Below are 24225 nucleotides of genomic sequence, written 5' to 3'. Positions count from 1 at the left end.
AGCAAAGTGAAACACAGAGGTTTCAGATAATATTTCAAGTAATATTCACAAATGAAATTCCTGCAGCAAAATCACCTTGGAGTCAAGAAAAACATTTATTTCTGAGAAAAACAAGTTAAATTTATTCCCTCTCCCTCCCCTGCATACCCACAGTTCAGAGCCCTTACAAAATGCAAACATTTCAGCGGTAATATGAATATCACAACCAAGAACAAGGCAAATGGTTTAGTACCTACACCACAACTTTCACCACGTGTTACAGCTGCTGCAACACGCCACACATGTCAAAAGCACATGGAAAAATTGACCAGAAGATCTACTCTTTTGAGAGAGCTCATTTCTACAGGACTAAGGGGTGAAGTACAGCAAGAGACTCCTAGAAGAATGAGGGAGATCAGGGAAGACTGTAGAAAGAACTTGCAAGAACAGCGGTGTTAGGGTTTTCCTCACTTAACTTTATTGGTATGAAATCACAAAGTTCTGAAAACTTCCACATAAGAAAAAAAAACAAACAAAAATAGCATCCACAACCAAACAAAACCAAACTTACCACCACCCCACATCCTGAATCCTCTTTAGCACAGCTTTCATGTCAGATGCTTAAAGAGAAAAACCCATTGTAAGACTAGAAAAAGTCTTATGACTCTACATTAGGTCCCCCCAAACATAGCTACAAAACACAAAAGCCATTACACTCAATGCTTTTGCAAGGTTGAGGTGCTCTCTTTTTCTTGAAACATCCTCAATGGTTTCCCACGTACAGCCAGCCCTTCAGATAATTGAGAACCTCTTCAACCAGACACAACATGGTGACATTGTCCATGACACTGGAGATGTCCAAAAGACTGAATTGCTGGAGGCACAGGGAACATTAAGAAAGCTTTTTTATTTTCGTGGGGAGTGGGGCTGCAATCTGTGGTCCTCAGAACACTAGGCTATAGGAGAATAAAGGGCTCTCATGAAGCCTGCCAGTAACATGAGTTGATAGTTAACACTTTCTTCCACGCTAATTTAATTATATCAGTGAAAAGTGACAGTTTCTTCTGAAGTAACCATTTGCATTATAAACATAACTGTAGATGCAATTTGATTGCAAATTGAATTGCCCTTTGTCAGCTTGGATTCTGTCTTCTCTCCTCGGAGGAATCATAGAATCATTTAGGTTGGAAAGGCCTTCAAGATCCCCAAGGCCCAACCATCCAACCACTGCTGCAAGCCCACCACTAAACCATCTTCTTAAACATGTGTCTTAAAGACTTCCAGTAACCTTTGCCACCATTAAATCTCCCTTATATTGCTTGAAGGACACATCATACTGTGCACAGGCCCTGAAGAAAATTTGAATCTGAGAATGCATAGTGTGCCTTCATAAACAAAATGGCCACCATAGCAGTGAGGCCTTTCAGACTATAAGCAGCGTTTGGTACATTTTGTGCAAGGAAACACACTGCTCAAACAATGGGAAAGCACAGGTTTTCCTAATGAAAAGGAGAGAACAGCATGCCCAGCTACCAGCCAATTTGGGGTCTTCAGCGGGAACTTCTTGCCATGCTTTTCAGGTGATCCTGATAACATCACAAAGAAGAGGTGAACGTCTCAGAACTCAAAGACAGAGATACTAAAGAGCACCAAATAAAATCCATCCATATGGGGAAGGGAGGCAATAACAGGCTTAAGATCACTAGAAGATTCTGAAAAGAGGAGAATCTGGGCCAATAACACAGAACTCTCCTCTACTTCAGGAAGAGGTCATCAGTGGGAAGAGGAAAGCAAGGTGCAGAGAGAGCAGCAGGCAGCACCACACTGCAAAGAGGCAAATCTGTAAGTAATGGGCATTTTTAAGAGATCCCACCCTACATTTGGTAACACTTCAGGACATAATTAAACCACATGAACATCTACCCCAGGGGTGGTGAGGCAGTGGAACAGGTTGCCCAAGGAGGCTGTGGATGCCCCATCCCTGTAGGCATCCAAGGCCAGGCTGGATGTGGCTCCGGGCAGCCTGGGCTGCTGGTTGGTGACCTGCACATAGCAGGGGGTTGGAACTGGATGAGTACTGTGCTCCTTTGCAACCCAGCCCAATCTATGATACACGGACCCATCAGAAAATATCAGTTCCAACTATGGACTAAGACACACCAGAGGCTATGGATATTCTACCAAATCAAACATGCACAGAATCACTTCTGGACCTGAGGTCAAAACCCTGGAGCAGCACAGGTGGTGCTACTGAACATGTGCCCTGAGACAAGCTGCACATTAGGCTCCCAGGGGCGCTCTGTCAAATCTGTTGAATATTGAATTTATTTTCCTAGTTGTCAGCATCCTTCAAAGCCAAAAGGAGCCAGATGCAGTTCTGCGGCTATCACACTTCAGGATGCTGGTTGTTTTTTTTGTTTTGTTTTTGTGTTGTTTTTTGTTTTTTAAAGTCCTACACATTCTAACTTGCCTCACACTGGTCTCTGAAGAAGAACCTCTTGGCTACATGATTCACTTTTTTTCTCAATGACAGAGTCTCAGCAAGACAGCAGCCTAATCTTGAAACACATAGAAGAGACAGCACCCTGAGCTTTCAGGAGATAGACCCTGCAGTATATGCAGAATGGACTCAGAGTATGGCCTATTTAACCAGGCTTTCAGGGATTTAGCAGAGAAATTTTTCTGGGATATCAGCTGAGGTCCCAAACTCAGCTGTCCACTGTAGTAGAACTAACTGCTCATGGGCATCAACAACTGTTTGGGCAAGCATGATTTGACACGGGCTCTATGGAGTTAAATGCATAGATACCTGAGAGCTGAAGAATTGGATCCTGTAAGTGTAATTGTGTCTGTAACAGTCCTGGGTGTCAGACAGAAGCAAATACATATCCTTGTACCAACAGTACAGAAAACCATGATCTACATCCATCCAAGGAATAAGTTATTTTACAATAAGGGCAGTGAGGACAGGGCTCTGAGCACTGATGGAGTTGTAGGTGTCCCCATTCATTGCAGGTGGTGGGATCAGATGCCTTCAGGGGTTCCTTTCAACTCAAACCATTCTACGATTCAGGGAAACCTAAAAGAAGTCAAACTCAGCAGTTCCAGGGGGTCACAACCCTGCTTAAATCTGAGGGTGGCAAGGTCTGCAATGCAGCTTTCACACAGCCCAGCACTCTTTCATCCTCTCACCTCTCAGCATCAAAACCATTGGCATCATCAGACCCAGAAAAAGAAAAAAAAAACAAACAAAAAAAAAAAAACAACCAAAACACAGGTTGCTCAGGGCCTGGTGGGAGCACATCTTCAGTGGCTTATATTGCCCTTCCCTGCAGAGAGACTGCTCTCTGTCCACACACGTGGCCACTGACTCAAGGGGAGAATCTGGATAGGAGAAAGATGCTGTCAAAGCCCCGCAGTCATCTGTTCATGTGCTGCAGGATGGTGACACAGCCATGGTAGCTGGTACAGCGCTGCAGCGGGGGCTGCTGCTCCACACTCCCTGTTGTAGGGTCAAATGTGAATGCTTTGTCTGTGCCTTCCCCGTTCTCATCTCGGCCACCCAGGATGTAAATCTTCCCTCCGCACACCGTCAGGCCACAGCTCTCCTGGAAAGCAGAAGGAAAGGCTGAGAGATGAGGAATGGCCCCAGAGCTTTGGGCATTGGGACTGAGCAGGAGTGCATGACTGCTATGGGCTCAGCCCTCACTTGTCCTGAATGGGGGGAAATAAGCAGGATGAGTAGGGTATGGCTCTTGAGGTACTTCAGTATTATGGTTTCAGGCACTTGAAGAATCTCAAGCCAAATGTCAGTTCCCCAGTGTATTTTCTTCACATTTAATCTCAGCAAAGTGCAGATCGGTACATTTATTCTATGGAGAGAGAAGGCTCAGAGATTCTCTCCTCATATTAGGAAAACTTCTTATATGAATATTAGGGAAAATTTCTTCACAGGCACTGGAGCAGGCTGTCCAGAGAGGTGGTGGAGTCCCTGGAAGTGTTCAAGAGAAGGACTGATGTCACACTGGGTGACATGGCCTAGAGTGGTCATAGGTATGGGTTGATGGTTGGACTGGATGACCTCATGACCTTATTGGCCTTTCCCTCCTTAACAATTCTATGATTCCTAAATCCTTCTCTTACCAGAGGCCCAGGGAGGGCAGCCACTTCTCGCCAGCTGTCTTTCCTTGGATCATAGCTGAAGATTTTACTGAGGAGCCCACCTACAACATAAATGATGTTGTCCAAACAGACGGCACTGATGCACCTCTGGTAGAAAGGAGTGGGAGACAAGAGTGTCCACTTGTCGTCTTCTGGATCATAGCATTGGACCTGGAAGGAGAAATGCAGCTATGGGAACATAAATTTACCTTATCTCCTTGCTTGGATGGAGATGATATCCACTAGAAATAAAAGAAAATTGGTTCAGAAACATGGATGGGAGCTTCAACACTCAGGGGCCAGTGCAGTGATCAAAGAGACATTCCTTCATCAGCTGCCTGGGGTCTTGGACAGTTCTTTTGAGGGTCTACGCCTTCAGATCTTACAGACAGATTACCAGCTGGTCCTAACCAACACAGTACATGGTTAAATATTCTGGTATTGAGCTGGGAGCCCCTGTCACTCTCAGTGCAGCTCAGGTGCCACCTTCCTTGAAAAACCATTATTATTATTATTATATATATTTTAAGTCTCCTGTTCTTCATGTTCCTTGCTGGCCTTTCCGTGATCCTTTCAATTAAAGCACAGTACCTGAAAGCAGACCAAAGCTGAGCTGTAACTTCCCACGGGCTTATTTTGCATCTCTTGGTCCAGTTTCCACCTCCCAGCCATCCTCACCCCCTTGCACCAGCCATACCTTGTCAGTGTTAGCAGTGTCATCCACAGCACCACCAAGCACGTAGAGTTTGTTCAGGCAGGAGACCACGGCTGCCGAGCTCACAGCTTGTGGCAGTGGAGCCAAGGTGGACCAGCTGTTGGAGAAGGTGTCATAGCACTCCACACTGGAGAGGCGGTAGAAACCATCAAAGCCTCCCACAGCATAAATCTGCCACAAAAAGAGCAAAGCAAGCCGGTTAGAATCTCCTGGACTCACCAGCTGGGCTATACACTATCATAGTGTACTAGAGCTGACACTTGTCCAGCCAAAGTGATGTTTTCTTGTTAAATCCATCATACGTCAGGGTTTGAAACACTCTGCACTGCATAGTTTTCACCCAAAGACTCAACACAGTCATTTTGCAGGAGTCTCTTGGCACCCCATGGTAGATCTTATTGCTACTGGTTCATTTGTGGCAAACTCTAGCAGAAAAAAAAAAAAAATAAAAAATAAAGAATAAAAATAATAATAATAAAAATATATATATATATATTAGCTAGAGCTAATAGTACCATGATTATGTCCTGGTCTCCAAATGACCAAGATAACAAGCAAGCACTGACAATGTCTCATTGCACTGGGAATTGGGAAAAAGGGAAGACTGTTCCAAACGGGCTTGTTTCAAAACCTACCTTGCCCTGAAGAGTTGCCATTTTGTGCCTCCATCGGCCTTTCTGCAGACAAGCAACCTTGATCCAGACATTCAGCTGGGAGCTCAGCACCCAAACATCATTGCTGCTGATGTGTCCCCCTTAAAAACAGAGGAAGGGAGGGCTGGTACAATTTCAAAGGCAGTCCCATCACCCTGGCACACCACTATTTTACATGGGTACTCCATGCAGCAGAACAATCTAGGCCAGAATATGGCTGTTGGGTTACCCTCACGTAAACTCAGCTTCCCAAGAATGATGCCCTCTGAATTTCAAGGCACTTATTACACAACTCCATCCCTTCTATGGAGTTCTTCTGTAGGCTTTGTATTTTAAATGAAGGATGGGCAGATGGTGATGTGATAGGAAACCCTGAAAGTGCACATCAGAACCAACTCATCCCACTGCAAAAGGATGGATACCCAGATAAGCAGGAAGGAAAGTTTTTCCAATAGTGCCACCCTCCCCAGAAGGCTAAAATTGTTTCTTGGGACAACAAAAATCCAGGGTAAACTTTACCAAGAAGTGACTTTGTTCTGGAGCTGAGATGCGTGTCAATGAGTCCCAGTGAATCGACCCCAGGAGCAGTTATCTGAACTGGGCTCCAGGTAGGGACTACAGCTGTCCCAGGACACCTCACCTGATATGTAGACATCGTTCTTCAGCGTGCAAGCAGCAAACTCTGACTTGGTGTAGCCAGGCACACTGGAGAGGGCGGTCCACTGCCTGCTCTTTGGGTGATAGAGATCAGTGAAGGGCAGCTTCAGAAGGCCTTTCTTATCACAGCCCCCGATGATGATGATAACTTCTGCCAGCTCCATGAACCTAGACCATGAAGGGCACGGGTAAGTCCCTAAGTCCCGATCCCATTTAGGATACTGGCAGCACATCCCAGCAGGTAGGGAAGGCTCCTTTCTGTCACCAACTACCAGGCAAATAATTTCACCCATGCACCTTCCCTCTTGTCTGCCCATTCAAATCTCTCAGCTTGAGTGGGAAAGGGTCCAAACTTTGTAGGGAAAGAAAATTGAGAGCGACCTTTGAAAGTCCTTTGTGAGATTGCCTACCTCCCCTCACCCTGTCCCTTCCTGCACAATAAAGCCTAATACTCAACACACGGCTGCAAGCATGGAAAGCTGCTCCTGGCAGCCAGCCTGCAACATGCTCTCTGCCTGGAGAGAGAAGTGTTTCCAGGAAATCTCATTCTCTCCAGCCCTAACAGCAGAGAGCAGACGAGACAGACGGCTGGGCAGGAAAATCTTGCCAAGAAGAGGAACAGCTCTGCAGGAGGAGAAGGGAGAGGAAGGAAGAGGGCAGAATGGGATTTGAAAGGCTTCGTACCATCCCCAGCTCTGTCTCCATTTGTGCAGACTGAGACAGTTCACTTTAGACCTAAATTGTAAAAGAAGGGGAGTTAAAATGGGAATGCTGGGAGTGGGATTTATTCCCAGTGAATTTAATCTGTGTGCTTGGAGAGGGCACCGCAGACCGGTATGGAGCAGTTCTTTGTGTAGTGGCCTGTTGTCACAATCAGCACAGAGAAAACAAGTCCAAGCCTCACATCAGACTGAAAAGGCTTCAACCATCCCTGGGGGTTTAAAAAACAAAACAAAACACAACCAGGCTCATGTCATGCAATGTGGTTTAGAGCAGTCACAGGCATGGGCTGATGGTTGGACTAGATAACTGCAAGGGTCTTCCCAACCTTAACTATTCAACGATTCCACATCCCCATTCTTCTACCCAAGCTGCTCCACTAAGAGTCAAAAATAAGTTGGATTTCTTGGTCCAAAGTGCAGAAGAACACAAGAATTTGTCCCTACAGTCATCACTCTCTTCTAGAGAAGCAAAGGAAGCCTTACAAACCACTTGGCTTGATACAGCAACCCATCCTAGAGCAGAAGTGTTCTCAGTGGAGTTGTTCATACCTCCATTAGTATGCTTACCAAGCACGTGCTGAATGTACCAGTATGACCATGAAGAAGTAACAGAGGCTTAAAATATATCTGTCTAAGTCTAGAAAATCCGTATGTCAAAATCATGGAAAGCTGCATATTCCCCCAGAAATTGGTTTTCCTTTATATTTTCCTCTTCATACTGCCAGCTGCCTGGGTTGGAACTTCTTTATCTTCATGTCAGTCAATGAATCGCAGGTACTAAAGAAAGAATTTGGGGTGCCTAGGTAGCTACTTGGACTGCAACTCCCTTTTTTTCCTGGACATTAATTACTGAACCAGCAGCTATGCCCTTGAGCTAGGCAGCATGCTGATAGCTAGAAGGCTAAAGTGAAGTAAAAGGGAAAAAAAATAAAGTAATCATAGAATGGTTGGATTGGAAAAGACCTTAGAGCCCACTCAACCCCAACCCCTGCCATGGGCTGGGTGTCTGCCACCAGCTCAGGTTGCCCAGGCCTCCCATTGATGGCCTTGGACACCTCCAGGGATGGGGCACCACAGCTTTGGGCAGCAGTGCTGAGACCTCACTGCCTCTGGGGAAATAATTTCCTCCTCAAATCTGACATAAATCTCCCTTCTTTTAGTTTAAAATAATTATTATAAATAATAAAACTGTTTAGAACTGTTACTACAAGTAGCAATGGTTTAGTGGGCATGGTGAAGCCGGGCTGATGGTTGGGCTAGATTATCTTGGAGGACTTTTCCAACCTTCACATTTCTCTGATAAGAATCAAAGAACTCCATCCAAGCTTTAAGATACAAGAACTTGGACCACGCAGGTCCAGGGAAGATGACATTGTGTTTTACCTTCTGGGCCTTGATCTCAAAGAGCTGACCTCGTTCCCAAGGATGTAGTACTTGCGGGCTTCATGCAGCAGAGGGATGCACTCCTTTGAGTCCTGGATGAGCCCATCCATTTCCACCTTCTCCAGGAAGTAGGTGGGGTTGAGCAGTGGCAAACGCACATGCTCAAGGAGATCCTTCAAGGCTCCTTTCCGGGCAGGTACGTCGTGTCGCACCCAGCGCATGACTGCTTCAAAGACCACCTCCTCCTTGGGGACTACCAGCTGCTCATCAGACAAATACTCAACCAGTTCCTTCACATCCATCTCTAGGAACTCTTCATGGCACGACACCTCCACGAAACACTCCAGCATGAACCTCTTGCTTTTTTCTGTCAGGGAAGTGATGGAGAACGAATCAGCAAACTTCATGATGCCTAAACAATTGCAGGGATGAAGCTGGCCTTCAAGAAAGCTGATGCAAGCATCCCTAAGCTTGGAGATCTGCAGCAAGTCAGACAGTTCCAAGATGCCTTCAACATTGTCTTCCTGAATGACAATGTTCCCCCCATACATATAGTCAAGAAGGAGAGACATGGTGGAAGCAGAAATCTTCTGGATGTTGATGATATTCTGATGGCTTTCCTTGAGATTGCCACCAAACATTGCCCGGAAATAAGTGCTGTTGGCTGACAAAGTAGCACGGTGGCAGGGGAATTCTTGCCCATCAATTAACAACACCACATCTGTGAAGATGCCACCACGCCGGTAAGCGTTCAGTGTCTGTAGGATTTGCTCAGCATGGCAGGACCCATTGCAGAGCTTCACATGCAGCTGCTCTTTGCTTGTGTCACGCGTTGCATTTTCCAGGCTACTTGTCCTGTAGCTTGATTCTTCCTTCATCATTCGATGCATCCTGGTTGAGAAGCAGTGAATGAGACGACAGATCAGAATGTTAATTAAAATATCTGATCACAGTGTCCAACAGCACTGTTGTTTCTGCATCTTGACGACATCAGGCAGTACAGATTCCAACCAAAATCTTGGACAGATTTTACCCTCATCCAGAGGAGCTCATTCTCCATAACCAACATTTTCTCAAAAACAAAACCCAGATGTGGACTCCAGGATATTCCGAACGCAACCCCCATCCCAGCATACCAAACTCTTCTCTTTCAGATGTTTCTTTATAAGACAGCTGCCTTACACAGTCTGTGCTTCATTAACAACTTCCACACCGTTTCCTTTCTTTCTAACATCCCAAAGCTCCTATTAAGCTAATTTCCCCACCCAGCCAAATTCAAACCATCCATGGTGCACCGCTTCTTCCCAAGGACCCATCCCAACCAATTGCTGCTGCACAGGCACAAGTCCTGGGAGGAACTGAACTTAGGTCTCCCCCTGCTTGCCCAACTGCTCTATTAGTTGACTGTTAAATAAGAGGCATAGCAATACCAACACTTCTTTTTTAAGAGCACAGCAGCAAGCATTCAGGTGGGGTGTCAGTGAGGGCAATCCTACTCCTGCCATAGTGGTATTGCAGAGACCTGAGGAGCAGTGAGGCAGAGCAAAGAGCCCTACATAAATCCCTAAGCAACCCTGGGGGAAAGAGGTGGAGGCTCCAGACATCCCAAATGGCACTGAGAAGTGCTCAGGCTGCAGAAGGGGGATGCTGTCAGTTCAAAGTGATTTAGAGAAGTTACAACAAAGGCAGTATGGTGAACTCTGCGTTTTGCTGGCACACGCGGCTCCAACCAAAGAAGACAAACATCCCCATTTCATCATTTCTCACCCTGATCTGTGTGAATTTCCAAGCCCCTGGTGACAGTAAGCTTTCAAAGAGAGACCTCCCCTGGATAAACACAAAGTTCTTTCCTCAGCTCACACCCCTCCTCATCTACCCATGATACCAACTCTGAGAAGAAAGTGGGATTCTCCCATTGCCCTTAGCCATGCACACTCCTTTCTGTATCACTCCCTCCATCCCAACATTGCTAAAGTCTGTATACGTAGGGAAAAAGCTCTCCCAGCTGTTAGCACAAGAATCTCAACTTTACCTGGCTCAAAGGTTGAGTCCTCCAGGTGGGACCTAATGAACACAGCCTCCCTTGTGGAGATCGCCCATCCACGCCGGGGTTCCGTGCAGAGATGAGTCCCCTCCACGAAGCACGCTCAGCCTGTCTCTGGCAATGCTTGGGGAAGCACAAAAGCATTGCCTTTATGCTCTCTGCTGAAGAGGTGGGGGAGAAATCTGCTTTTGTTTCTCCGCCCGGAGAGCTACAGGGCATTAGCCATGCAGCTGTCAATAACAGCAAGCCTGGGAGGAGCCAGGGAACATTCATCGAGAGTCGGGGAAAATAGAGCACACCAGGACAGCTTATGAGGGACGAGCCATCTGGAGAGCAAATTGGGGTCCAGGTGGAATAATTTATTTGATAGAGAATCCAGCTCGCTGGAAACCACGCTAAATCCAATAAATAAAATACAGCTCTGCGAGCAAAATAGGGCACCCATAACACAGATAGATTGGGTCAGGCAGAAGACACGATGCCCCTCGTTAGTGTGTGATAATTAGGTAATTAGATCCACAAGGACAGACAAGAAGGTTTGCCCCATGTGGCTCTCAGCAGCCTCCCTTCCAACTCAATCCCATTGCTGGCTGAAGCTCATAGCAGGGAACAAAGCAGCCCTGAGTTGGATCCATGAAGTAACCATCAACCTCAAGATGAGATTGATGAAATGCAGCCCATTCGCTTGCCCAGCATCACTTTGTATTATTTCATTGGAAGCAGAAATGCAAAGAGCGACCAACCCTGCGTGTTGCTATCCCAGTAAAGTCATCTTTCCTTGGAGCACCACCACTGTGTTTTCCAGCTGGATCCCTTCTGCTCCTCTCCCATCAGTGGGATGCAGGGCACAAGCAGGCATCCTGCTCATTGCCAACATTTGCATATGAATTGGCAGCGACCTGGAAAGGACTGTGGTTTCCCAGTCTTTGCTGTGGGCTCAGAGGGCTGGGGAATTTGGTCTTAGGACCTTCCATCCCCAGTTGAGTTGACTCTGCTGGGCTCCATCCAGGATGGGTGGGTGGAGAGGGTCATCAGGACAATGAGCAGCACAGCACAGCACCGATCCTTCCCTTTGGGACAAACAGACCTCCTGAGTACAGGAAACCCTTCACTGAAGTTGCAAAGCTATTGACACCTTGCCAACCAACCTGAAAGCAAACCCCAGCTTCCAGCAAGGCATGCAGCCTGTTGGTAAGTTGTTATAAATGCACCAAATGACTGTGAAGGGAAGACTTTCTGGGTTGCAGCTGACCCTGTGTTCATGCCAGGCCATCTATTAGCACATTTTCACAGGCAGCCTGTATTGTGCTTAGCCCTGGATCTATTCCTGTCATGTCACTGTGCCCCAGCACGGCTGTCACTATGTGAAGGCTGTGCTACAGCCCATGCTTATGGTCAAATTGCATGAAACTGAGGGCATTAAATACCCCAGAGGTCTGCAAAAGGACATTGGGGTGCCTGATAGGCAGCACTGGAGGAAGAACACCCTGTGCAGGGGCAAGAGTTCATCCTCTCATTTGCTCCCAGTGCCCTGGGTCTCCTCCCAGGGTAGATGCAGACACCAGAAGCAGTGAGCTGGGAGCCCTCTTCCACTGTAAAATATCTTTTTCACATGAAAGATAATCAACCCATGGCATGTGGTCTACAGGAGCCATCAGGCACAAAACCACATGCATTAAAAAGATGCAAAAGGGAAATGTATGTTTGTAGAGCCAGGAATTGTGGAAAAAAAACTCTTTGTGAATGAGGAATGAAAGGAACGGCAGAGTAATTGTGTCAGAAAGAGAAAGAAATAGGAAGGGGAAGGAGTGCAGTTAAGGTAAAAAGAAATCAAGTAGAAAAGAGGAAAGGCAAGAGAGCCTTGGATAGATCAGGTAATGGAGGTCATAGGGAGAGTGATCACTAGGACCTGACCACACCATCAAAGAATCTAGAAGGTTGGAAAAGACCACTCAGATCCCCAACTCAACCCCAGCCCACCATGCCCACTGCCCACATCCCTCAGTGCCACACCCCCTTGGTTCTGGAACACCTCCAGGGATGGTGACCCCCCCACTCCCTGGGCAGCCCATTCCAGTGCCTGACTGCTCTTTGGAGAAGAAATTGTCCCTAATATCCAAACAGACCCTTTGTTCAGGTATGGGTTGTATCCATTGGTCTCGCTATTACACACCCAATGGATGGAAGTGCATCCTACCCAGGACAGCAGTCTGCGTGCTCCTGGCAGCAATGCCCAGGGCTTCGTCTGGCTACAGAGAGTCGGGAGATTCTTCCTACCCACAGCCAGTTAGTGGCAGTGAAGGACAGTCACCGGCACCCAGAAGAAGAGACCAAAGCAGAAGAGTGAAGAAGATGAGGAGGACAGACTGGAGCAGAAACAGAGTCCAGGAAGAGGAGAGGGAGAAAACATGAGAAGCTTAGGAGGAAAAACATAAGGTTCCTATTTCACCCATGGTCACTCCCTGCTTGGTCCAGCCAAGCAGATGTTGCCTCGCACCAAGAGCAAGCCTTCAGCCCCATGTCACTGCTGCCACTCACAGCACAGCTGGATTTTCCATGCCCACTTTTTGCGAGCTCTGAGCCATTGCATCATATGAAGGCTTTATCAGGGATGTAAGAGATGCTTTGTATGACAGGTTACTGTAGACCTATGACATGGCCACATCAGCATCACCTCACAGACCCCAGGACTGCAACTTTACCAATAAAGTGATTGCGCCCCAAGATGGTTCCCAGGTACTATGAGAGCTATCACAGCTGTGCCACTAAGCTTCTATGAATAAGGGCAGTTTTAGAGAAGAAAGAGTTAAATAGCACAACGTTGGCTGTCCCAAACCCTTTGGGCTTACAGCCAGCAGCCAATTCTCAGCTCTTTTATTTGAATAACAGACACAGGCTACATGACTCTTATTTCTCCCCCTTCCACTTTTTAGTGTCTTTCCCAAGGGCACAGCAATCACAGCCTCCCGTTATGGATTATTCAGTACTGTGGAAATCAGGAGCTCTCCCTCTTCCCCTTAGGGCAGTTTTATTTTTCACACTCAAATGGTATTCCCTCAGCCAGTCAAATCCTTGACACAGTACTGACTATCTGTCACCAACCAATGGGATACCATCGTGTTTTCTTTAATCCCTTTCATCTGTCCCTTAATGCAGCCATTCATGAGCTGGAGAAAACATCTGCTTAACAAAGAAGAATCCCAGGCTGGCCCAGACAAGATCCCCTCCTAACCCAAAGCACCCTCTGTCTGCAGCTGGGAGCAGATCCTGGGCTGAAGAATAAGAAATAGAGCAAATGCCAAGCAAGCCCTTCCTTTAATACACTTTCAGCGAAGAACTGCTCAGGGACTTATCAAGCTGGATCTTACATCCAGGCTGCTGTGTTTAATAAGTGCTAATAGACATAAGAGCCAATTATTCCTCTTCAAACATGCTTATGTTTTTTGGTCTTTCACAGCACCCTGGGGCAATGACGTGCACAGTGTGTGTTAGAAATGAATTGCTTCCCATTTGTTTGGCTTAAAACTGCTGCCAGATCAGTGATACTGGTGCATCATTGTCCCCATGTGTCCACAAGCACCAAATATTTATTTGGCAGTTATAATTCAAGACTTGGGTCTGCAGAGTTGCACCCTCTCCACTTGACTGCTGTTGGATAAAATGTGGATGGGAGAGAGGATGCAGCACTGATCTTAGAAAGGAGGATCTCCAAACCTTCTTCTGGTCAAAGAATCTTTAATGTTGGAAAAGACCTTCAAGGTCCCCAACCCCAACCCTACCCATCCCACTCACCACGTCCTTCAGTGCCTCATCTCCACGGTTCTGGAACACTTCCTGGGTCAGTGACTCTCCCACCTCCCTCGGCAGCTGTGCAGTGCATTACCACTCTTTTGGAGAAGAAATAGAAATTGTTCCTAATTTCTAACCTGAGGTCAGACCTTGAGGTTCTCCCACAAAGCACAAAATGCAGAAACACAAAGATCAAAACGCAAGAAGAGCATTTTGCGAGCGAGCCCAAAACACACAGCAAGATCACAGACTGGCAGGGGAATACTGACAGTTTATTTCACAGAGCATCGCAGAGTTCATTTTGGTCTAGCTCTATTTTCATCAAAAAAGTATATTCCTTTAAAAAAAAAAAAAAAAAAAGTAGCAAATCTTCAGGACGATAACGGTAACAGTCGGTGCATTACCCATAGAGTTTGGGTCTCATCATAAAAAAAATGAACTGTGAAGACAATGACTCTTGGTTGGATTGCTTTTAACACTTCCAAGCTTTTAAGCACTTCACCTTTCAATAATGTCATCTCCAAGGATAAAAACATGCAGGTGATTATCAACAGATGCCAAGATTCAACAACAGCTCACACTGGCAATGACAATCCGCCAGGAATGCTTCAGTGCAGCGCCTCATTAAGGGGAGAAGCAACTTTTATCTCAAAAGCCTTCAAATCCACCAAAACCTTGTGATTCTGCAGAAAAAAAAAAATAACCACCCACCATGTTTCACAGACTCAAGAGAGTTCCATACAGAAGATCAGTATTTGAGGAGGATTAGAGGGAGCGTGGACTAGGGACTCGTTCCATCTACATTCATGAAAACCCAAGGTAGATGCAGACAAATTAAAGTCTCAATTTGTGCTGCTTAGAAGGTGCTTATAAAGCATCACAATTCAGGTTTGTTTACTTCTTAATAGAGGTATGTTCCTTATGTCACTTTGGCATGCCTTCTTTTCCTTTACACAGCTGCAACGACCACTTCTGCACTCTAATTCTTACGCACCGAACCCAAGATTCTGAGGTTTCAATATGCTACTTCAGTACATTCAAGATTCAAAACTTCAGTGCTGCCACGACAAGGACGATCTGCTCGAGGCTGATTGCTGTGGCTTCCTTCTGGCTTTTCCAGGTTTGCCTTAGGAGTCCACCAGGAGGCACATCAGCATCCCCCAAACCTCCCTTCTTTTCTACAAGGCGACTTCTCCCAGGGCCCAGCAAGCAGGCTCAGCCCAAAGCCTGAGCTTCGGGTCACATTCCCACCATGGGAAACAGCTCCCATGGTCCTGGCATTTCCAAGGTGGAACACACCAAGCTTCAAAGAAAGCTCGTGCTCAATGGGATTTCCCACTTTGCACACTGTACCAACCAAGATCCGGTGAGGGAAGGAGTGACCCAACAGCAGAAGGCCACAGGGACCGAGCCAGGAGCCATTCACATCACTGTCAGCCTTCCAGCTGGATTCAGCTGCCCTGGGAACCAGCTCCACACAAACAGAATGCTGACCCAAAAACAGGCTCTGCCCAGTGAGACCTTGGAGACTGAGAGCAGGGAGCTGAGCATCCCACCCCTAGGCTGTATCTGCAGGGATAAAACACAACCACCATCAGTGTGGTTTCTAAGCTTTATTTCATGTTTCTTTAAATCTCTGCTCTAGGATTTTGGTTTCAAGCCTTTTGCACTGGGAATGTGCATCTGCTGCAAGACTGCTGCTCCTTTGGAGGATGCTGACATGCAGCTTTAAAGACGCTGGTTTGAAAGCAAGGAGGAAACATCTCCTTGCAGGAATAAATTACTGTCCTGGGCTACTTCAGCTTCCAAACTACTTACATCTCCTTCACCCAGGGGCATCTGTTGGGCACAGAGGGGCTCACGCTGCTGCTGCTCCTCTTCCTGCATGGATGCAGTGAAGTACGGAGCAACTGCAAGTGCCACATGGCATGGCAGGCACTTTAGCCAGATGGGAGCAGTGATGGTGCCACAGCATTGCTTTTTGCAAGCCATCCAGGCGCCCAATGGAGCCCAATTCATGGAGAAGATAGAAAAAGAACAGCAAAATCAAAGCACTGCTGCCAGCAGAGGCCAATCTGCAGCTACTGCCCAGGATTTGCCTACAGACATTTCAAGAAGGCCATTTTTCTGTCGACATCCAAGTTTTGGGGATGGGGAATGGGACAGAGAAAATGTGCCCAAGTGTCTGAGCCAGTGCAACTCCTTCCCCAGCTCTGAACTCCGACATGGAAGAGCAGTGCCATCTCCTCTCCAAGGAAAGCTCCTCTCCTCCAAGCAGCCTCCTGTTCAATTACAGCTAACACTTCATTGCCCAGGAAGGGAAAGGGTGGGGAGGAACAAAAATAAAACAAGGAAAACAGAAAAAAAAATGACACTTCACGAGAACTTCACAACATACAGTTTAAACAATTCAGCTACACAGTCGATGCATCAAGGGAAGGAATGGAGCAGGGTGGGGGGAACTGTCCCAAACTCCCCCCAGGGGGACTCAGGCTGTCACGTCAAGGTTCAAATAACTTCAGCCATAATGTAGAGGGTTTAATGAACACGGTATTTCCATTCATGCCCTGGAAAAATTACACTCAAGAAACAAAAAGAAAAAAAAAGACAAAAAAGAATTCAGATTTTCTACATATTTACAAAAAAAGCCCCTCAATCTCAGAACCAGAGAGGTGGAGCAGCCACTGATGGTGGAATGGAAAGGGATCTCTGCCCGGCCAGCAGTTCATCAAAGTTTCCCATCCCATGGCAAGCAGGAGAGCGCAGCTCTCGTTGCAAACACGGGGTTGGCCAGACGTGGGGTTGGGCTGGAGCCCCTCAGTTCATCCGCAGCCTGGTGTCCCGATGATCCGTGGGGGTGACCATCTCGTTGGCATAGCCATTTTCAGAGCAGAGGGACAGCTCGTCTGTGGTCTCCACGCCGTTGTTGATCTCTGGGGAGGGTAAAGGAGGGGAGGACATTGTCACAGTGGTGCGAGATACAGGAGACCCTCATGGATGAGCAGCCAGTAAAATCATCGCCTAGGTTGGAAAAGACCTTCAAGAGGATCCGGTCCAACCACCAACCTGACCTCCCAAGTCCCATCACTAAACCACATCCCTTAGTGCCACATCCATGTCCCTTAAGTTCCACGAGGGATGGAGCTCTGCCACTTCCCTGGGCAGCCCACTGCAATTCTTGACCATCCTTACTGTGAAAAACCTCCTAACATCCAATCTGAATCCCTCCTCATGCAACTTGAGATTGAGATGCATCTTATCCTAAAGGGATTTCCCTCTGGCTTCAGCAGCATTAACCTAATTTAGAATCCAGCAATGAATTACCTCCAAGCTGGAGCTCATCTCTCAATTTCAGATCCCGTAAGCTCCATAACCACCAGAGGCAAAACTGGACCTTGCCATACACGTGATGCTATGCTGAATTACTCACCTTTGGAAAAAGAAATATCTGAACTTCATCTCTACCCTATTTGCTGCTCTGGAACAGGGAAGATCCCTGTAGTCACTGGTTTCACTGTGGAAAATATACACCCACTGATGTTTTAATCATATCCACCAACCCTAAGCGAAACCATTTGTTTCAGAGGCACAAAATATTAACATGCACCCCTGACCTCAGAAGGTGCTTTGATTCTAAGAGATTTCATGCCTGGAAAACAGTGGGGAGGCTTAATTTTCCTATGATCAACTGCTCTCTTATTGTGTTTTCCCTGGATTTACTCCTCATTTTGACCATCAGCGGAGGGCAGAATCAGGCCTGCTTTCCTCACAGTAAAATCTTTGAAGTACGGGTTGTCTTTGTACAATAAATCCTGATCCCTGCTGGAGTTCTCCAGCCTCTGGTATGAGGAAAGAAAGCCAATAATAGAGCCAAGGGCAGACTATAGTCACATCCCTTCAAACGTGAGCATTCCAGGTTCACACACCGACTTTAGCCTTGTAAAGCTAAATGTTTCCTTCTTCATACAGATTCCTGGGATCTTTCTTGGAGGTGGGCTTGAACAGACACACTAAGAGGAAGATGCTGCACACCAACATGAAAACCCACAGCCATATGGGACTGGTGAGCCAGAACCACATCCCAGAAGTGACCGTATCTCACAGCAGGGTCAGTCCAGCCATCCCATCCCACCAGTGGGAGATGAGACCCACATCGAGGTGTGGTACTGAGGGATATGGTCAGTGGGCATGGTGGAGGCGGGTCAGGGTTGCACTTGGTGACCTTAGAGGTCTTTGCCAACCTTCATGAGCCTGAGACTCTACTTCCTCCATCAGCAGAGTGACAACTGAAGGATGAAGCACAGAGCTTCGACTGACCAGCCCTGATCCAGACCTGAGAAGATCAGCTTCTCCTTCATGATCTTGACATCCCGACTGGACCGGCGGACGGCAGCGCTGAGCATGATCTGCTCTGGGTTGTAGGTCCTGATGCTTCCTAAGCGCCACCTGCAAGAGAAGAAGGGGAAATCAGGGGCTGGGTCTCCCCACCCCTGACAGCATCCTCAAAGTAGTCACCAACACTGGGAAGACCAAGTCTCAGAGGCCTTCAGTGCTTTCGTGCCCTTGTACCTACGCAACCCCGCACGGCAGGAGGATGTTTGGAGATGAGCATGTGGTCTCAGGGAGGGTGCAAACATAAAAAGGATTCATCTCCAAACCGCCTTCAGCATCCCAATCCCACTAATTTCAACAAGGACTGCAGGCACCCAAAACCCCTCTGCACCACATCAGCTGGACAACTGCACTAAGGAGGTGAACTATTCTGACTCTGAGAGTGGTTATGAGGGAACAAAGACTGAGCCAAGTGAAGAAACTTCTTTTTCCTCGCTGCATGTCATGCTCGCATTTGTAGGAGAAGAGAACTCAAAGAAAAATTCAAGTCTCAAGCCTGAGACATGCAGCAAAGACATCAGCATGAGATGCTTGGAAGGAAAGCACGAGCGCTCTCAATGCAGGTAGATCTTTATGTACAATGCCCCTGAATGGAATTTATCCCAGGGCAGTTCCCTTCCCACTTGCCAGGTCTTTGCTTAAATGCTTCCAACCCAAAATGCACACTTCATTTTTTTTAGCTTCACCAAAAACTTCCCTCACATGAATGACAACATAAAGCTGATGAGAACCTGGCTGCACATTAACATCAGCCAGGCTTTTTGTTCTAAAAGTGCACATAAAGAAAATGCAACGACAGCAGCAAAGCTAAATAGGGCTTTGCTTTTAAAGCTCTTTTTCACCCCGTGAGCGTCCCTGTAACACAGATCCTCAAAGAAAATAAAGGAATTGGAGGAATATTTCCTCCAAATAAAGGGAAATCGGGGCTTAGTGGGTTTTCACAGCCCCCAACCCACCAATTTGTTCCACCTCCTGCACACAGAGGAAGGCTTTCAGCGATTCCCATTCTCCCTGCCAGAGCCAGGGACGTAACAAAGCTCTTTGGTGGAAAAATAGCAGAGATTTAGGGCAGCCTATGGATTTTCTGATCTTCTGGCACCATCTAGTGGCTTATCCACGGAAGAAAAATGTGATATTCCTGTTTTGTTTTGTTTTTTTTTTCCTTTTTTCTTTTGGGTGGGGGTGACAACTGCCTTCTCTTACATTTCTAACCCTCTCCCCACCCCAGGAGCAGATTTGAGAAGCTTGACACCAGGCTGGGCCCACAGCACGGGCCTGAAACAATCATAGATGAGGTCCTGGTGTTGTTCCATTCAAAATAAAATGAAATAAAAGGAATCTATCTGGTGCTGATTTCCATGGTTTCCACTTTATTTTTCCCGAATCCCAATGGGTGACACCACACTGTTGGAGCATGGATGAAAACAGGGCTCTGCTACAGAGGGAAGATGGGGTGGGATGGTGTGGGATGGTCACAGTGCACAGCTCATGGACTCGTGGACAAAAGCAACCCAGAAGGAGCACGAGGAAGTGGAGGAGATATTAAAGCATAAAAAAAAACAAGCCCCAAAACCATGATTTTTCTTTTATCATCATCATCTAATCTGAGCTACTTAAACTTGGAAGATGGCCATTTTTCCCTTATTGTCCCTTAGCCGATCCTGCTAAGATCAATATGTGCACAGGGTCTCTCAGGATAAGAAATTCCTTAATTAGGACCAAAACATTTTGTCACCATGCTGGGTCTTCCCTATGCCCACAGCATTAGGACATGGAGCATTAGGTTGGACTGCATGGCCTAGATGCATCTCTTGCTTGAGTCATCCCACAGAGGGCATGGGCCCCTTCAGGGCACAGAGCTCTGGACAGAATGCCCCAGCTCAAGCACTCTGACAGTTTTTTTCTCTGGGTAAAATTTGTGCACACACCTGAGCTGAGGCACACTGACTCCAGGTGCCCTCTGAGTTCTCTCCCCTAACATTTTGTGGCCCTTTTGTGGGCTAGTACGGAGCGTTAGTAGGTCCAGTCATGACTTCCTGAGCATTCAGGAGGGAATTTCAGCTCCAGGTAAAAGGAGCAGAGCAGGGCTCTTAGCTGGGATGCATTTTCGAATGGAATGCACCCAAGGAGCAACATCAAAACCAGCCCAAATTTGCAAGGGTCATGCAATTAGTCAGTTAGCTTCTACAGCTGCTTGCAGCTCCATGCAAAGCAAACCAAGCTCCCAATACCACCCCCATTTTGAAATACCCTCTTAGCAGAGGTGCCATCAGTCTATTTAACCATGATGCGACACCAATCTATGCTGCATAAAACATTTTCTGCTGAGCTCAATAGACTTAAGGTCACCAGGAAGCTTATTTAATAGGAAATAACACCTCTCCTACCCCCTTGGACTCTGTTGTGACCGGTCACATGTGCAAAAAGGGCAGCCCAGAGCAGGGCTCGTTGTGTCAGACAGACAGCAGGTTGGTCGTGTTCTGGGAGGCATCAAAGCAGACCAGACGGACATGGGATAGGAACAGACTAAAAAATACTGGGACAACAACACAGAGACAGCACACACCATGTTAGGGCCAGGACTAGGGTGCTTGGGTTGAGGAGAAATGGAAGGGAAAGGAGATGGGAGAGGACAGACTGGGGAAAAAATAGAGTTGGTTGGTACCAAGGTCATAAAATGGTAGTGAGCAAAGAGCCAAGCCAGACACAACCACACAGTCCCCATCCTGCTATCCATAGGATCACACAAAGACTTGGGTCGGAAGAGACCTCAAGGATCGTCAAGTTCCAACCCCCCTGCCACAGGCAGGGCCACCAACCTCCAGATCTGGTACAAGGTTGCCCAGGTTGCCCAGGGCTCCATCCAACCTGGTCTTGAACACCTGTTGTCTAACGCCTGACCAACTCCTCCATGCCTCTCTCTTCTCCCCACCCGCATGAAAAATGCCAGAGAGCAATGGAGAGTTGAAAGGAGGAGAACACTCAACCTCCTTGGCCCCATAGCCAGTCCCATTTTGGTGAGGTGACGCGAGGATGGAGCACTGCAATTCCAAGTACCTGGTGGAGCAGGCGATGCTTCCAGATGGCCAACCCCAACCCCAAAGGTGGTGGGTAGGGGAAGAGGGGGGGCTGAGCACACACAGGGAGGAGCCAGTCCTCAAAAATGCAACCCCATGGTGCCAAGCAGAAGGAATGGAGAAGGTTACATGGAGAGTTTGGTCTGAGTAAGGACATGGTAAAGGCTTTACTGCAGAAAGGTGACAGCGCTTCCCTCCAAGGGGATGAGAATTACCACTGAGAAAACAGTCAACGCAAGGAGAAATTTGGGTTGGCAATTTATGGCACTTCAAACCCAAAATCCCAGGCTCATTCCATTCCTGGGTACACTGCTGTTTTTATTTTCAGACTGTATTTCCAGTTTCATAGTAGTGTAACTGGGAAAAGCCTCCGAAGCTCCAATGAGTGCAGCAGTCATTGAGCCAAACCTGTTCAGCTGTTAGCCCTATTAATTAACACCCAGGCTGGAGAACTGATACTTGATATAATTGAACAGGTTACATTTTCATCTTATTTAGAATTCGCCAGCTTAGAAGAGGTTGGTCCCAAAAAACCTCTGGTAAATGCAGGAAGAGGATATTTAGTAGTGAAATCATTTCCACGGAGAAAGCATCATCTCCATGGGGAACTGCCCAGTTTCAACACACTGCAGGACCTCAGAACAGGGCTGTTTTAAAGGGCAGCAACTTTGATCTTTGTAACAAAAGGTCAGATTGCCTTCAAAGCATCCACCAGCTTCAGCATCAGGCTCCCGTGGTGCTCACAGCTATGGACCATGAAATGCTCTGACTTTTATGGTCCCCCTGTGAAGCCAGATGTTTGAAAGCATCATGGAAAAGCTGCGTCCTGCACTGTCTATCTGCAGTGAAGCCGTAGCAGAGAGGGAGAAAGAAAGAGAGAAAGGAAGGCTGAATGAAAAAGAGAAAGAGGAGGAAAGCGCCAGAATTACCTGATCATGTGATAGCTGTGAGATGCCAGAATGCAGCAGAGAGAGAAAGAGGAGGAACATGCACAACAGTCAGAGCAGTAAGAAAATAAACAAGGCAAAGAGGCAAAAAAGATTGGTTAGAAGTCATCACAGTTGGTATTTCCCTCCTGGAAGGCCTGGCACGATCCTGTTCCCAGAGCTGAAGTAGAAGAGCAGGATCCCTGCCCTATGGAGGAGAGACAGGCCATGCGGAGGAGAGAGACAAGCACATCGAAGCAGTGCCTCTGGTCCCACCCACCCCCTGGTCCTTGCGTGGAGGAAGCAGCTCTGTTTTACCCCAGAAAGGACTTCAGGAAAAACTACACACACATACACACACACACACAAAAAAAATCCTAAAACGAAAACACACGACGTGCTGAAGGCCAAATGTCAAGCCCCACTTTGTGGGGCTGAGTCGCGTCAGCAGGGAGTCGTTAGGCAGTTCTGCTGGGACTTGTTTTTGGCACAGACTCAGAGCTGATACCCATTCTTCTGCGTGGTGAAGCAGCCGTGAAGAGCAGGGAAATGGGCCTCTCCTAAGTGGGATGCACAAAGCAGGAGCTCTCGGGAGGGCAAGGCTTCTGATGTAGAAAATCCAGCTTCTGACTCTAGAGTCATTCTCCTTCCTTCCACTGACTTGGGGTAGAGCTGTCCCAAGGGAGAGAAATCCCCAAATCCTTCCACTCCTCACCCTGACTCTTCTCTCCCTACTCCACCAAACCACCTCCAAGCTGGAAAAACATCCTGGGGAGAGGAGCAGCCCATACATCAGAATGCCCAGGTAGCAGACTATAGTCCTCAGTATGACTTAGTTTAACACTTTTGGATGTGCCTTCTGAGCATGATAGAGAAAGCCTGCCAAACCAGCTTTGGGAGATGATGCAAAACTCTTCAGATGGTGATGGGACAGTGGTTGGACTGGGTGATTTTAGAGGTCTTTTCCAACCTTAATGATTCTATGCAGTATTTCATTGCCATGACCTTTAAATTCTGCTCTTGACAGAAGAGCATTAAGGAGCTCAGTCCCTTCCTTCAGCCTCCTCAGTGCATTTTTGACCCTGATTGAGAAATAAAAGTCTGAAGGGCAGGGAAATCTCTTATTAGATCCACTGATGAATCTGAGGGAGTAGAGGAAGCTTCCAGACAACACAGCCACAACGTCAACCTGGGGAAAGGTTTAATCCGCTGCAATTTGAATCACCAGACTTCTGAGCAAAATCATAAACACACTGGTAAATCTCATTTAGGTCATTGCTTTTGTTAAGTGTTGATAAATCAAATCTGACAGGGGTTTGAATCTGCTTCTCATTCTATTATGCTGTGCTGAAATGGATGACCTACTGGGCACTGGTCTACCAGCCTGGGACTGTGCGAGTTGCAAATTTAGAAGGACATAATTACCAACAGACCCGACATATGGCCTGAAGTCAAATCCATTGCAGGTGTTGGCAAGAGCAATAGCCTGCTGTAACGTGGTGAAAATGCCCAGGTAATTATCTGCCCTGGGGAGGGAAAAGGATTGCTGCAAGCAGATGATCTGGGGCAGCATGACAGCAAGATTACTGGCTCATAAAGCTGAAGGAAATGAAATCGCTACTCCTAACACAAAGGCATTTTGGAGATCAAGAAAGAAGGGAAGCACAAGCCTCTTGCTGTCTCTAGCATAGTGCTTTGTGCATGCTAAAGCAGGTGAGATAACAAAG

At 47.1% G+C, this 24225-nt stretch overlaps 2 protein-coding genes across 6 annotated transcripts in view; both read right to left on the bottom strand.

Annotated features, from left to right (window-relative positions):
* Nucleotides 1-353: 353 nt before the first annotated feature.
* Nucleotides 354-9161, bottom strand: KLHL35 (kelch like family member 35). Its single transcript, XM_085216896.1, has 6 exons — nt 8271-9161; nt 6149-6333; nt 5491-5609; nt 4838-5026; nt 4123-4311; nt 354-3587 (listed from the first exon to the last, which is right to left on the bottom strand). Exons 1-6 carry the CDS (start codon nt 9158-9160, stop codon nt 3399-3401), a joined length of 1761 nt encoding a protein of 586 aa, XP_085073022.1. The 5' UTR covers nt 9161; the 3' UTR covers nt 354-3398.
* A 6540-nt stretch (nt 9162-15701) lies between these two features.
* The window catches only part of GDPD5 (glycerophosphodiester phosphodiesterase domain containing 5), a 157954-nt gene continuing 149430 nt past the window's right edge, over nt 15702-24225 (bottom strand). For all 5 annotated transcript variants that reach the window (XM_085216660.1, XM_085216657.1, XM_010706274.4 and 2 more), the window contains 2 exons: nt 18437-18549; nt 15702-17036 (listed from right to left, as the gene is read on the bottom strand). In XM_085216660.1, the coding sequence (XP_085072786.1) occupies nt 16988-17036; nt 18437-18549 (162 nt within the window). In that variant the 3' untranslated portion in view covers nt 15702-16987. The remainder of the gene's footprint in view (nt 17037-18436; nt 18550-24225) is intronic.

This window comes from Meleagris gallopavo, chromosome 1, assembly GCF_905368555.1.
Source record: "Meleagris gallopavo chromosome 1, MGAL_WU_HG_1.1, whole genome shotgun sequence".
Taxonomy (NCBI): domain Eukaryota; kingdom Metazoa; phylum Chordata; class Aves; order Galliformes; family Phasianidae; genus Meleagris; species Meleagris gallopavo.
This window is presented reverse-complemented; position numbering and strand designations above follow the sequence as displayed.